This window comes from Scomber scombrus, chromosome 23, assembly GCF_963691925.1.
Source record: "Scomber scombrus chromosome 23, fScoSco1.1, whole genome shotgun sequence".
Lineage (NCBI taxonomy): Eukaryota > Metazoa > Chordata > Actinopteri > Scombriformes > Scombridae > Scomber > Scomber scombrus.
The window spans coordinates 13,731,351-13,745,059 of record NC_084992.1 but is presented as its reverse complement, the minus strand read 5'-3'; the positions used below and the strand labels follow the sequence as shown (position 1 = coordinate 13,745,059).

The following is a 13,709-nucleotide window of genomic DNA, read 5'->3' as shown; positions in this document are numbered from 1 at the left end:
CTTTTACGCCAATGTTGAACATCGATGGAGCCTTGTTCCAATTTTAGTTCCAAGCTGATAATGAGATCTATTTTCTTCGCTTTCAAAGAAGAGGGATATTTCCCCACCCATTGTGTTTGTGTTTGTGTTTACTCGTCACAGTGCATGTGCTCGTCTGGGGCTTTGTCTGCGCAAGGGTGCCTCTCTCTGCATGATAATCTTATGAACAGATTTCTGCCGATTAGCGTGTTATTTAAACCGGCTTTGAAGGTATAGCCTTTGGGTCCAACAACTACTATGGCATCAAAGAAATTCCCTAAAGCCCGTCGTAAGCTCTTTTACACAACCACCCAGGGAAAAGCGAGTGAGAGAGGGAGAAGAAAAATGCTTCCTTTATTTAAAAGGCAGGCTTGGAATCCAGGGAATCGTGAACTATCTGGGGTATTGTCTTAGCTAAGTTGAATAGGAATGTATCACCGAATCCCCCTGGCCTTTGCCAAAGCACAAGAGAATGCTAATACAAAGGGTTTTTCCCCTTTTTTTAAAAAAAGAAAAAATGCGGGAAGCTTTGGTATGAGAACAGATACAAAGGGAGGATTAAATGTGGCCTCTTTGTAGCTTTTCACGGGCACTAACCTTTATCAAAGTCAGAGGTGTCATAGTCTACTGACATCAGATCATCAGCTGAATACCTTATCAGAATTAATTAAGTTTCTATTCCCTACACTTCAGAGATCACAATCTCCAATACAGACAAAACAACCAGCCAGTTTATCTGTTTTTTCCCTGTGGTTGTCGCAGTTTTGTACTAGTCTGAAATCGGTTATGACGTCAGCATTATTGCACTAATCAATATCTTTGTATTGACAATGGATCAGGTAAATGACTGTGTAATGTCAAAGGGATCATACATAGTGACAAAACCTCCCAAGAATTATCACCAGATTCTGCAGTTCACCTCAGCACTGTGGAACGTTTTTGTATCTTTCAGCTCATTGTTTGGTTATTTAGTTGAGTCTCTCCAGTCTCATCGATTTAGTTTCCAGTCACAGGTGGCACCTTTCACTTTATAAGCCTGCAAGTGGCCAAAACATGAAAGCCTAACCTCTGCTTATAAATTTAAATCAACACAAATTCATCCTGAATTGTAATTAGATTTTTGACATACAGCCTTTGCTTTAGCAGCATTTATTTGAGTTATTTTATGATTTTAGATGACATATTTGGGAAGAGAGTGGATCTGCAACAACTGAGCTGAAATCAAACTCAAGGACATTACTATTATGCAGTTTGCACCTTAACCATTAATATTGTACAGTAGCTGTTAAAAGCTGCCATATAGTGCCGTATTTACTTCTGCCTGACCCAGTTTAGTCTATACAGTTCACCTTTTCTTTTGGAATATGACATTTGAGCAAATCTTTTCTGTATTTCTGCACAGCAATGAGTAAGTGGATTCATCGTAGTGCATAGGGAGTTAATGTGACATTTAGGAATGCCTAGACTTCTCACAGGTCACCGGTACTTGAGATGAGAGAACACTCGACTGCTTTATTAAACTGAATAGTATCATACCATAATAACTTTGATGGAATGAGCTTTTTATTTCAGCTGGGCTCCTATCAGCAGCTCAATTTACTCTGCTGTATGACGGCAGAGTCTTTGAACCATAAATTAGGAGCTTGCTTCAGACACAACAGCTGTTGAGCTGCAGCAGAAGCAAGCTTGTCTTCCCTCGCTGGTCTTTATCTCCTCCTTGTATCTCTGGCTCTCTGTGTTCCTCAAGAAAAGAAGAAGAAAAAAATCCTTGAAATGAAGGCATCTCTCCTTTCCGAAGGGCAAAGAAAGCCTTTGTTTTTACAGTTTAAGAGGAAACAATGTCACCTAAACACTTGATAGTCACTTGATTAAGAAGCCTATAATGAGAGACTGACCTCCCTTGCACACAAAGAGCTAGGAGGAAGGTAGTCCTTCAAAGCGACACGAGTAAAGAAAGAATGCTGCATTTAAAACTCTTTAGAAAAGCACTGATTAATAAAATCAGCTTCTACAGGAGGATGGCTTTTGAATTAGAGACGTGATTGGAGTTTTAGGTTTGCATGTTGTTGTAGTCTTTGCCAGATAGCAATAATAACACACTTCACACAGAAGTCAGATACAAAACATTTAAAAGTTGTATTAATTTGTTGGGAGGAATGCAAGCACTCTTTTATGAATATTATCTTGTGTATGATTTTTTTTTTTTTAAAGCTGTCACTGATAGCTAAATATTGTCTTGCTTGTGTCTGTTCTGTATATGTGCAGAGCTGGAAGTAGCAAGGATGAGCACAGATGGGAATTTGCCTGATCTGAAGTTCCCACAAACCGGAGGACAGGGCAACTCTATCCACCTCTCTGCTAACACGCTAAAGCAGCACGGAAGAAACGGTGAGTAGTCAATGTTTTTTTATTGCTCTACTAGCGTTATCATGTCTTCAGTTAGTGAATTATTCAGGTTTGTAATAAAATTATTTTAAAAAGAATTTTAACAGACACAATGTGTCTTAGATATTTTTTTTAAATTATTTTCCACTTCTGGATGTCACACTGCATGGGACTTCATTGGTTTTGTAGGAATTTCATCCCAGATGCTTGTGAATAAATTTCAATTTGCTGCCCAAATCCTTTGTTGGACTGCATAAAATGCACATGGATTGTACTGCAGTCTTCAAATAGAGCCCTGGCTGTAGAATTAGTTACATTCAAGCACTGCCTCTAAACTGTAAATGAGGCAGTTAGACACAATACATAGCTATCTTCGGGAAGCAATGCAGTCCCATTTTTAGACTTTATTATCACCTCATGCAAATCAGAATCGACTCAAGCTGCGCCCGTGGCCTCTCGGCTGGATGACTAAGTCCATGTCCAGCCGTGCCCAGGCAGATCATTATAGCAGGGTAGTGGATATTTCCCTGTCATCCGGTGCTGTAGCACCCAAATTGTTTTCTTTTCATCTGAGTGAGTGATCTCAGTCACGGCAGGAGGGAACTTTCTTTCATATCAGTGCTCAAAAGTGAGGCGGCAGGAGGGGAGAAAAAATGTGTATGAGAGAGAAAGAGGGGAGGAAATTATTAACAGGAAAAATGATCACCTTTGTCACTACCAATAGAAGGTTGGTAACACAATTTTTTGGACACTGAATAAAAATAATGGTTTGTTGATGCAGGAGAGGTTTTTTTTCCCATGTTTATTCTTGCAGAACTATTTTGGCAGCCTTAACAAAGGTCTCCCTTTTGACAGTTTTACTACATGCATTTTCTGAATGTTGTGTTAACAAAGCTTTAGCTGAGTGGTTATTTTCCTTCTCCAGCGTTGCAAAAATTCAGTTTCCCATTTATGCTGTATAAAAAGCATAAAATTGGACTCCTTGCTACTTGATGGACTACACATGGAAGAACAAACATTCAAATGGACCATCATAGGAATTCTTCTCAATACTGAACTTATACTATGTGGCTGGGGCTAAGGCTCTCCAGTCCCAAGTAAGGGACATTTTACTGCTACAGCATACAGTGTTCTTTTAGACAGTAATGCTCTTCAAAGTTTGTGGCAACAGTTTGGGGAAGACTCTTCCCTGTTTCAAAAGGGTAATGTCCCCATGCACAAACCTGCAACCAGGTTCCAAAATCTTATAGAAAGTTCTCCAAGAAGAGTGGAGGATGTTTTAACAGCATACTAATAAGATCTTTAACAACCACACATGGTTAAATTGTGTATACTTTGTTTAAATTGTAACTTTCCACAATGTCCTCTTGCAGGTGAGATTAGGATAGCCTTCGTCCTTTACAAACACATCGGGGTCTACCTTTCGACAGAGAACGCCAGCATGAAGCTGGGCAGTGAAGCAATGGCTACCAATTACTCTGTCATTGTCAACTCACCGGTTATCACAGCCGCCATCAACAAGGACTCGAACAAAGTTTACCTCTCTGACCCAGTCATCTTCACCATCAAACATCTACAGGTAATTTTCTGTCTGCGTTTCTGAGTTGAGACATGTTTTATTTCTGCTTTGATGTCACTGCCGACTGCATTTAATGTCTCTTTCTCTTTCACTAACACACACACTTTCTTGACAGAACCCTTTCATCGCAATTTTCCTTATCCCTGAAGCGCAACAAAAAAAATCACAAAATCCAGGCCTCACACCAAGAAAATTAAGTTAATAAAAAAGCGAGTTTTATTCAAAGGAATGTGTGAAAAACTAAATTGCGGGAAGGAAAATTGCCCACGAGGTGATTTGGGGGGATGCGTGTTGTGTTTTTATTAGTTTTAACAAATACCAGCCTGATCTCCTGAACAAATATCAGTCTTATTGGGCCTCACTGGAGGCTGCTCAGTCATTGCGGGGAGTCTCAACTTCTCCCTCTTGACTCCATTATCTTCTCCACACTCTGCTACCCTCGGAATATCCGTTTTGTCTACTAACAACGCCTTCAGCGATTATTAGGGATGTTGAACAACCATGAGAGAATTGCGACGGGTCTCATGTGTAGGTGGGACCTGGCAGAATGCAACAAGGGCAGAAAAAACACAGAGCAAAGAGGGCTGGAGAGAGTAAAAGGAAGATAGCATATGTATGTCAGAATTAAATGGTGGGAAAATGTCAGGGGCAATGTCAACTCGGTTATTGCTGTGAGTCACCTGCCTTAAGTGTAATTTGTTCTTTGGACTCTAGATTCAGTAATTTTACTGTTGGTCTAATGTTGGGGCACTGGTGTTTTTATACCCTTTTCATGCTCCGATCAGCTCATCTTCAAATAAAACAGTGCCCTTTTGGAAATGTGTGTTTTCTGCACTGAAGCTTCTTGGGCTTCCAACGCAAGAGTGCACCAAGACAGCTGCTGCTGGAAATGTCATTTCATCATGTTAAAAGTGCCATAAACATACAGACATTTACATACAGAGTTCATTTTGTGTACACTTGGGGCTGTACAATTAATCATATAATAATAATGATCACAGTTTCAGCTTACGCAATTAATTAAACATGATTGGATGCAATATTGATGTTTTGCGTGTAGACTAGTTGCTCTGGTGCATCAAATCAAGAGCTCCCACTTCTCTGGTAAACTGGTAAACCAATCATAGGTGCTGTTATGACATTGCTCTGGTTAACAGGTCTCTGCTTTCGAAACATTGCTTTGGCTGCAGGCAAGAATATTTACATATTCATCATTTTCCTGATGATTTGGTGTACACTACTGTACTATTAGTATTATTATTGCAGCTACTGTGTAGAGCAAATTGTATGCATGACAAACTGCATATATTATACTCCCAGACCAAATAAAAGATATTAATTATTTGTCACTGGTAGTTTGACTCCATTCCAACGTCGCACTTGAAAATAGACCACAATATATCGACTCTGCTACATGGGTTCCTATTTTTTTGTCTTCCCATAGTTAAGTTCCACTCTCAACCATGATATTTTGGATCGCTGGTCTTCTGGGATGATGATGTGTCCTCTAGTTACTGTTTCGCTTCCTTGCCTCCCCACTTAATGGGACCAATTAAAGTCATTAATGAGACAGAGGGTCATCCTGTCTTCTTGCTGTGGAATATTTTACACAGGGTTTGGTGTGTGAAGGGTAAGCTCATTCAGCAACAAATTTACATTCACAGAGGATAAACCTTATTAGACTAATTACCCTACAGCAACTGTGAAACTATGAAAAACTACATCTCCTCACAGTGTTTATAGTAAGAAAGCAGATGCATTTAACCTTGAAGGCTGTGACTGACAAAGGAAAGGATCGTCAGTGTGCTCCCTTTTCTTTCTGAAGCCAAACCCCAAAAAAAAGACATTGGGCTCAAGAGGAAAGGCATTTGATGTAGCTATTTATCAGTAGTTATGTTTTGTTGTGCTTGTGTGTTACCCAACCTCAGTGCCATGGATGACTTTTATAAAATGGCAAGCGTGATAGCGGGGAGGCGCACGTCGGTAGGGCTGTGCCACGGTGCAGACAGCAGTGGTGCCCATTAAACAGTGGGGCAGTCCATTGTCACGCAGTGAAAGTTAAAGAGAAAGGTCAAAAAGCACAATGAAAAACAGGCATGGGGCCGCTTGATGCTGTATGACAGTAAAACCACCTGCTATTCACTTTAAAATGGATACTTATTGCAGTGGTGAAAAAATTAGAACATTTTGAGGATATTTATTCTGCAAACAAAGGAAAGTATAAATGGAAACAGCTAACGTGTGATTAAATGCTTACATCTCTGTTTCACTCAGAAAAGGGACACTGTATGTTGGTCTTCCTTTCAATTCAATCCTCATTTATTTCAGTTTTTTTCCAACAGCAATCCGAGGAGAATTTCAACCCCAACTGTTCATTCTGGAGTTACTCCAAGCGAACCATGACTGGCTACTGGTCTACACAGGACTGCCGCTTGCTAGGGACAAACAGGACGCACACCACATGCTCCTGTACACATCTTACCAATTTTGCTGTCCTCATGGCCCACGTAGATGTCAAGGTAGGCAAGCTGTTTTCCCTTTCTCGCTTGTCAGTGGGCCGATTTATCCTGAAAAACATTCAATTTAGCAAATGCAGTCACAAGAAATGAAATTGCATTGATCCACCGTGGTTTACACAGACAGGCCATTCCAAGATGACTGGTTGACAAGAAAAGCGAGAAGGTCCAGACAGTGTTGAGCACTGTAAAGCAGAAAGGCATCCCTTTTGTCGCTGTTTGTCGATATGTTTTATATTTCCCTTGGTTTCTGGTTCAGAATAAAACAGAGTGATAAACAGCAGTTACTGTTTTCTGACCTTCACAGCTTTTTGTAGACTAATATAAAGTATAAAGTGTGGTTTGACTGCAGCCATCTTAAACTTCACATGTGAAGTAATCAAAATATATAGTTGACTCTAGTCTGTGTTGTGTTTTGTATTTATAGGTTCAGAGCAGTAACAAAGTCTACAATACACTTTATATATTACTTTTACAACTTTTGGCCTCTTTCTTTGAATCTCTACTAAAAACAGAGGAGTCTCTTTGGTGTATCATTAGTTAGTTTATTGGGTTTTTTTTTAATACCTCTCTTTGTCATGGCCACACATTGGACTTAAAATTGCTTTACTGTGACTTTAACTTGGCTGTCTTTAGTGTTAGCAAAGAGCAATAAACAAAACATATACAGTTGGCGAACATTTAGCTTATTAGCAAATATCAAATCTCATGAGTGACATGATTTACTCATGTTTCTGTGCAGCTGTGAAGCGGGAGTATGTGATTAGCTTAGCTCAACATAAAGACCAGAAGCAAAGGGAAGCTCAGTAATGAACACATTGTATTGTCTTTGTTTTAGCATGTATATTAAGTTTTGTTTGTAGCTTTTGAAGTACTGGTTGGTGTGTTTTGTTTGTCTTTTTAGTTTTTGTTTGTTTACGTTAGCAGGTCTAGCTGCTTTACCCTGCTTCTAGTCTGGTGCTAAACTAAGCTAACGGCTACCCGGCTGCAGCTTCATAGCTACCATACAGACAAGAGGGTGATATCAAAGCAAATTAGCATACGTATTTCCCTAAATGTCAAACAATTCCTTGAAGATTATTGTCTTTGATACTTTGAAATTGTTGAGAGACAAAGCAAAAATATATTTTTAGGGAACAGAGAATTATAAAAAGATTCATATTAAGATTCATGCTATTGAATCCCAACCCCACTAACAATATTTGAGATTGTCTGAACCACTTCTCTTAGTTATGCATTATTCATTTATTTATGTAAAGACAGTAAGAGGGAAAAAGAAAACATTTACATTGTATCTCCACATAGCATGGTTCTCTTAGTGCACCATTCGGTTTATTGCCTTCAGGGAAGCCGCAGAAACAAAGTGGTACAGTATGTGTGATGTACAGTGGAGGATGGTAATTAATAGGGAGGTGATAATAGAAGTTGTTGGAGAAAAAAAAAAGGAAAATAAACTGTCTAAGTAATAAAATGTGTAATTTGACATTGTGGATCTGAAAAAGCTAAAATAAGGGAAGGGGATATGGGAGTGAGAAAGCTAGAAAGGAAAAAATCGAGCGATTTGGAGACGAAAAAGGTATGAGAGTTGCGTCTCCGTTCTGATGCTGACAGACGGCTTAATTATTTCTGTCACAGGAAGTTTTAGGAACTGGCTGCTGACAGAGCAGAGTAATTCTTGGTATTTGGTATGGCATCTGTCTCTCTAGAGCCTCTCTTCTGAATCAGTGGGAGAGAAGAAAAAAAACACTGTGAGCGCCGTCCCATTTGGCCATTGTCCATAAAACCACTAGACCTTCCTTCACCTCTCTCTATTTCCCAGTCCGACTCCCTCTCTCTTTTTTTCTCTCTTTCGCACAGTCGCAATGCAGAACCCAATTGGAAAAACATTGAATGCACATAATCATACACAAAATCTAAAATTCACTATGTACATTTTACCCTACAAACACAGCTCCAGGGGGGTTTAGGATGAGGGTGGTTCATTTCTGTCGAGAGAGAGAGAGGGAGAGAGACACTGTTTGTCACTCAGCAGCATGACTTTTGGACCTACTAAGCTCTCTGCAGGGCTGAAGCTGAGTCTGGAATAGAGAGGGAGCCATGAAGAATGGGAGCCTTCACGCAATGAAAGCAAAGCAGCAAAGTAAAAAAAAAAAAAGGGGGAAGCAGCAAAAGGAGCGCTTTCAGTCAAGCCAATCCCTAACATTTTTAGAAAGCCTGGTTCACTTGTGGCACTGCATTCACGGGAGGAAAGTGGACAGTAGTTACACCCCAATTCTGAGTGATAGAGTTTTTTCCCCTTCTTTTATTCGTTATCTTTTCCACTTGGATGTTATAAAAGCCAAATTGTTGGAAGGTGGTACTGAATGTGAGATACGGAGGCTTTTTATTTGACAAACTGTCACTGTGTTGTATCCGAGAACCGCGTAAATGGGAATATGTGTGCATGTGCGAGAGAGAGAGAGGGAGAGAGAGAGAGAGAGACAGAGAGAGAGAGAGACATTTCATAAATTGAAGAGACTATCTGTTTTTGTATCCATGGCAACAGAACATACCACCGCTCATCTCTGCATTGTTATTACTCATTACCCTCAGAGCAACAGATTATATTCTAACCTTGTTTATTTCTCAGTGGCATCTCAGAAATAATAATTTTAAAAAAAGATCAGCAAGCTGTAATTACAATTTTTCCTTTGAAGGACAGAGGCTCACTGCACCATCATTTTTCATCTTGTTTTTTTTTTATTCTTTTTTGCCAATGGATCGCATGTGCACTAGTTAGGAGTAATGATAGTGTTATGTTCAGAGATCTTTATGTTTGGCTTAATAAGCTGTCGTCTGTGTCGCGCTTTTACTGTTACATTTTTTAGCATGAAGTTATGATTGCATTCAATGTGCCACATACTTCACGCAAATTAGAAGTGACAAAATGTTCCTGCTTGTGCATGTGACATTATGAGCGCTGTCATTTTGCCCTTGACGGCAATTTGAAGTCGCTGGGCGTTTTTTTCGGAGGCTTGAATTAAACTTTCTGCCGAGCAGAATTCAAATGGGTTTTTGAATTTCAGCTCGCATCGAGAAGAAAAAGTAAGCTGAATAGAATTATGTTGAGGTTGACTTTTGGACACAGAACGTCTTATAAATGGGATGTGATGCATTGCTGTTTGGAAAAAATCCTTACCTCACATGCTGTACAGTCTTTTGCTCAATTTTGTGTTCATAAACTTCAGTTCTTCCAAGGTTGACTAAGCAAAACTTTCAATCCTCTGAGACTGTACATTAGCTTTATGCAATTATCTACTTTTTAACAATGCATTGTAATAATACTCGACCTGACATTGATTGTGAATGTGGGCAAGGTAAAAACTTGGTCCACAAATTCATATTCATAAGAAACCCTTGAACTAGAATGTACTGTACTGTGTTTGTGAGATTATTAGACATAGTCAGCAGTGGAGAAAATCCAGACTGCGTCCCTAGGGGATTAATTATGTCTGAAGTCAATTAGAACCTCCGAATAATTTGTAATTCACATATTGTAGATCTTTGAACATTGTTGAAAAATTTGTGATCGGATCCCCAAAGATGTTTAGAGCATTGGTAGTTTGTAATGTAACCAATTTTAAACCAAATGTGAAATATTTCTCAAAACGTAGGCTCACAAGCACTGATTAATGTCAAATGACTAAACAAAGCCTCCCACTTTTTAGGAGTACACCCACTCACACTATATCAGTCAGAAACAGGGGATCAGGTAACTGCCACTGAGATGATCACAAGGGCATCAAGTGCTGTCACTGCTTCCTGTGTCGCCACTCAAGCCCTTTGTTTGCTAATTTGGAGCTATCTAGCCAAAGAGCTGATGCCTTTCACTGATCCTACAATCCAAGCAGAGGAGCGCCGTTGGCCGCATAAATAAATTAAAACTGTACTCGCAACACGGCAGCTGTGTGTGAGAGATTATATGTCTCTTTTGTATCTTTTTAGAATGATTGCAAACAGGGTTTTTGGAGGGAGCGATGCGAGTGGGTGTACTTTGATGTGACTTTGCTGAGAAAGCTGATGATTCTAACCTCGAGATGTCCTGTTACTGAGCCTTGAGACATCACTGTGATTAAAGATGCTTAAAATGTGTTGGAAATAATTTAATTCCACTCGACCCAGTGTTGAAAGGCAGGATTTAGCTCTGTCAAGATTCCCAGTGTTTTTTTTCAAACTTGGACCACGTCGAACATTACAAATTGAATAATTTGACCTCTGTGTCCTTTGCTAGTTGTGGTGGTGTCAAGTTGTTTCTGATGTACAGATTTATTTGTTGCGTAACACATTCTCAGTTACTCTGTCTTACTTTAGGGAAGGAAGGAGCTCAATGAATGTCACAGCAAATACACCACGGATGGTCACTGTTTCATCTGGGCCTTCCTCTTCAGATTTTTCAGATTCCCTAAGGGCTTGTGCCCATTCAAGACGTCTAAGGGTTCCTTATTGAACCATCTCCTTTGAATTTAAGTGCACCATTTGTGAAGCTAGCTAGTGGGCATTGAGATTGAAAAAAAAATCTTTGAAATATGGACTAAAGCACAAGCTCCAGCTCAAGACATATAGACCCTCTCTGGTTCCACCTACAGGCCATTATTTACACAGTTGATGTGTGTGCTAAGATAGGCCCCAGGGAGGCATTGAGCTACTGGTAAGTGGCACTATCCCCGACAGACCAGTAAGTATAAATCAATGGGACATCCCGATGGATGATGGAGAGGGTGATATTTGGGTAACATTCATCACTGTCCTAATAGAACATCTCCGCACTGGCACCATCAGACACTAACAATGATGGGAAAGGACAGTCAAGGTTAGTTGTGTATTTTATGTTACACATAAGCATAGCTCTGTACACACAGCAAGAGAGATGGATCAAAATAAATCTATTTATATGTGTAAGTCGCAGACAAAGAAGACAGAGACTATGTTAACTGCCATAGCAACCAAGTGTAGTGTTTGGACTTTTATCATAGTTATTGTAGCTTAGAACATAGTGTGACATTAGGTGCATGTGCTGAATGTCAACTCCCGCCACGCAAGCTGGAATCTCTCTTCCAGCCCTTTTAAATGTGACAAATTTGCCAGGACCCCTGATTCATATGCCCTCACTGCAACTGTTCCTCATTCCTGTGCAGATCATAAATCCTTGGTCATACCGTAGGTGAACTTGTCACATGACTCCCTGCAGTGGGCCACTACCCCTTAGCGCAACTGTCTGCCCTGCCTGACTGTATTTCATGAGTCAAAGCTCAGCTCTAGAGGCATATAGGGAGATTTATGCATTTTAATTGGATTAGCTTCATGGCCCCATGCAGAGTGTTTCTTTGAGGTATAAAGGATTGACGCACTGTTCCCCTCACCACTTTACCCTCATACACATTTCTGAAAACAGGTTTAAGACGTTTTTCCTTTGGACACAGGATGTTATGGTAATCAGGTGCATATGATGTGATGTCAGGTTCAGATGGCTTGGCCAGAATGACCAGCGCACAATGCAAAAGGCTTGTTACCAAGTCCTCCCCTCCTCGTCTTACTGCTCGAGTGCCCAGAAGCCTTATTTTGAGCTATGCGCGAGCAGATCAGGGCAAAGCCAATCTCCTCAGGCATCTGTCTGGAATGAAAAATATGTGTGTTTAAGAAATAAGAGAAAAATGTAGGAGAGAAAGATTGGAAGACAAATCGAATGTAGACAAATGCGCCTCGCCCTGCTAAGTAACATGGATGCTGTATGACTCGGCCGCCCTTGCGACACAGTGAGTGAATTTCAGAGCAAATTACGTCTGCCCACTTTAGATACCGCTATACGGATTCTCATCATGGAGGCTTGTCGGTGTGAGGTAAGGTGGAGCGGCTCTATAGATCACATCATTTGCCATCCTGCCTGGGCAGAACCCCCAGTAAAAGGAAACTTTTCAGCAGAGACATTGTGGCTGACGACATCTCAGCCATCATCCACCTCCCAGAACAAAGAAATCATTCCACAGTAAATCCATCACCCAGGTGTAGATACACTTTGTGCCCTTTTCTCTATGTTTCTATAGCTTTTTCTCTTTTTCTCTCTTCCTCTGTTACCTTCTCTTTCTCTCTGACCGGGCCCTCTCCAATTGAAGGTGAGATTGTGATGGATAGAGCCTGCAGCCACTGCACAGCTCGCTAGCCCAGGAGACCTTAGGGTACTCTCACAATTCGCCACCGATAGTACCACCCACCGCATCAATACCTCTGTCATGCAATGGACTGTAAACAGACCTATGTGTCGCATGCACCACACACCTACAGAGCATGCAGGCACAACGTCAACATCTGTTGCCAACCCACTGCGTAGGCACACTTTCTCAAGTAAGGGGGCTGAAATCACGACGTCTGCTCTATATAACATCTTGCCAGTTCCCCTCCACCCCCACCCCACCCCAAACATATACACAACAGCTCATCAGGCAGGAAAATCAAAAGAGCGCTCTCCCTAGACTCAAGGAGCACTGCGGCTGTTATTGTACCAGAGCCCCTTAATGATCAGCATCTGTTCCCCTCTCTGCTAGTGTTAGCTGAGCTGCCACCAAACAAGGCTTTTGTGCGATACTTCACCCCCCATGTTTCCTTACTCTAACTTGATTGTGTGTGTGTGTGTGTGTGTGTGTGTGCGTGTGCATGTGTGTGTGTGTGTGTGCATTGTTTTTTTTGTTTAGTTTTTTATGGGGGGGGGCCCACGGATGTTGATGGTCCCTCTTTCCCCACTCCCTTGGAATATACTGCTGACTGTAGTCAAAATATGATTTAAAGAGGTGCTTGGTTGAGAGGAATATTAGACATATAGTATGCTTCTGCGGCTTTTTTCAACGTAAGCAAATATTTTGTCGGGTTTATCCTATGGTATAGCTGCTCTGAGTCATATATTATTTGCTGGAGGCCAAGACTTGCATGCACAGCCTTTGATTTCAAAGAGCAAAATTGTACTCCTAAGCCTGGCAGTTAATACACAGTGTCAGCACTTGATGTATACATAGTTAAGAATGGTTTCGCTCAGCTTTCACCTGCACTGACCGTAAACTGTCAAAGCTAATTATCCAGCTGCCTTAAACATTTGTGTTGAAATAATGCCTGTTTGATCTTCATTAGTATTCAGGCGTAGACATCATGTAAAAAAACTCAAAAGTTCCACCCAAATAGTCATT

At 40.7% G+C, this 13,709-nt stretch overlaps 1 protein-coding gene across 1 annotated transcript in view; it reads left to right on the top strand.

Annotated features, from left to right (window-relative positions):
• LOC134005547 (adhesion G protein-coupled receptor L3-like) overlaps positions 1-13,709 on the top strand; it is a 154,395-nt gene that overhangs the window by 107,712 nt on the left and 32,974 nt on the right. The window contains exons 11-13 of the mRNA XM_062444472.1: positions 2,284-2,406; positions 3,777-3,982; positions 6,325-6,501. Coding sequence (XP_062300456.1) covers positions 2,284-2,406; positions 3,777-3,982; positions 6,325-6,501 — 506 coding nt within the window. The remainder of the gene's footprint in view (positions 1-2,283; positions 2,407-3,776; positions 3,983-6,324; positions 6,502-13,709) is intronic.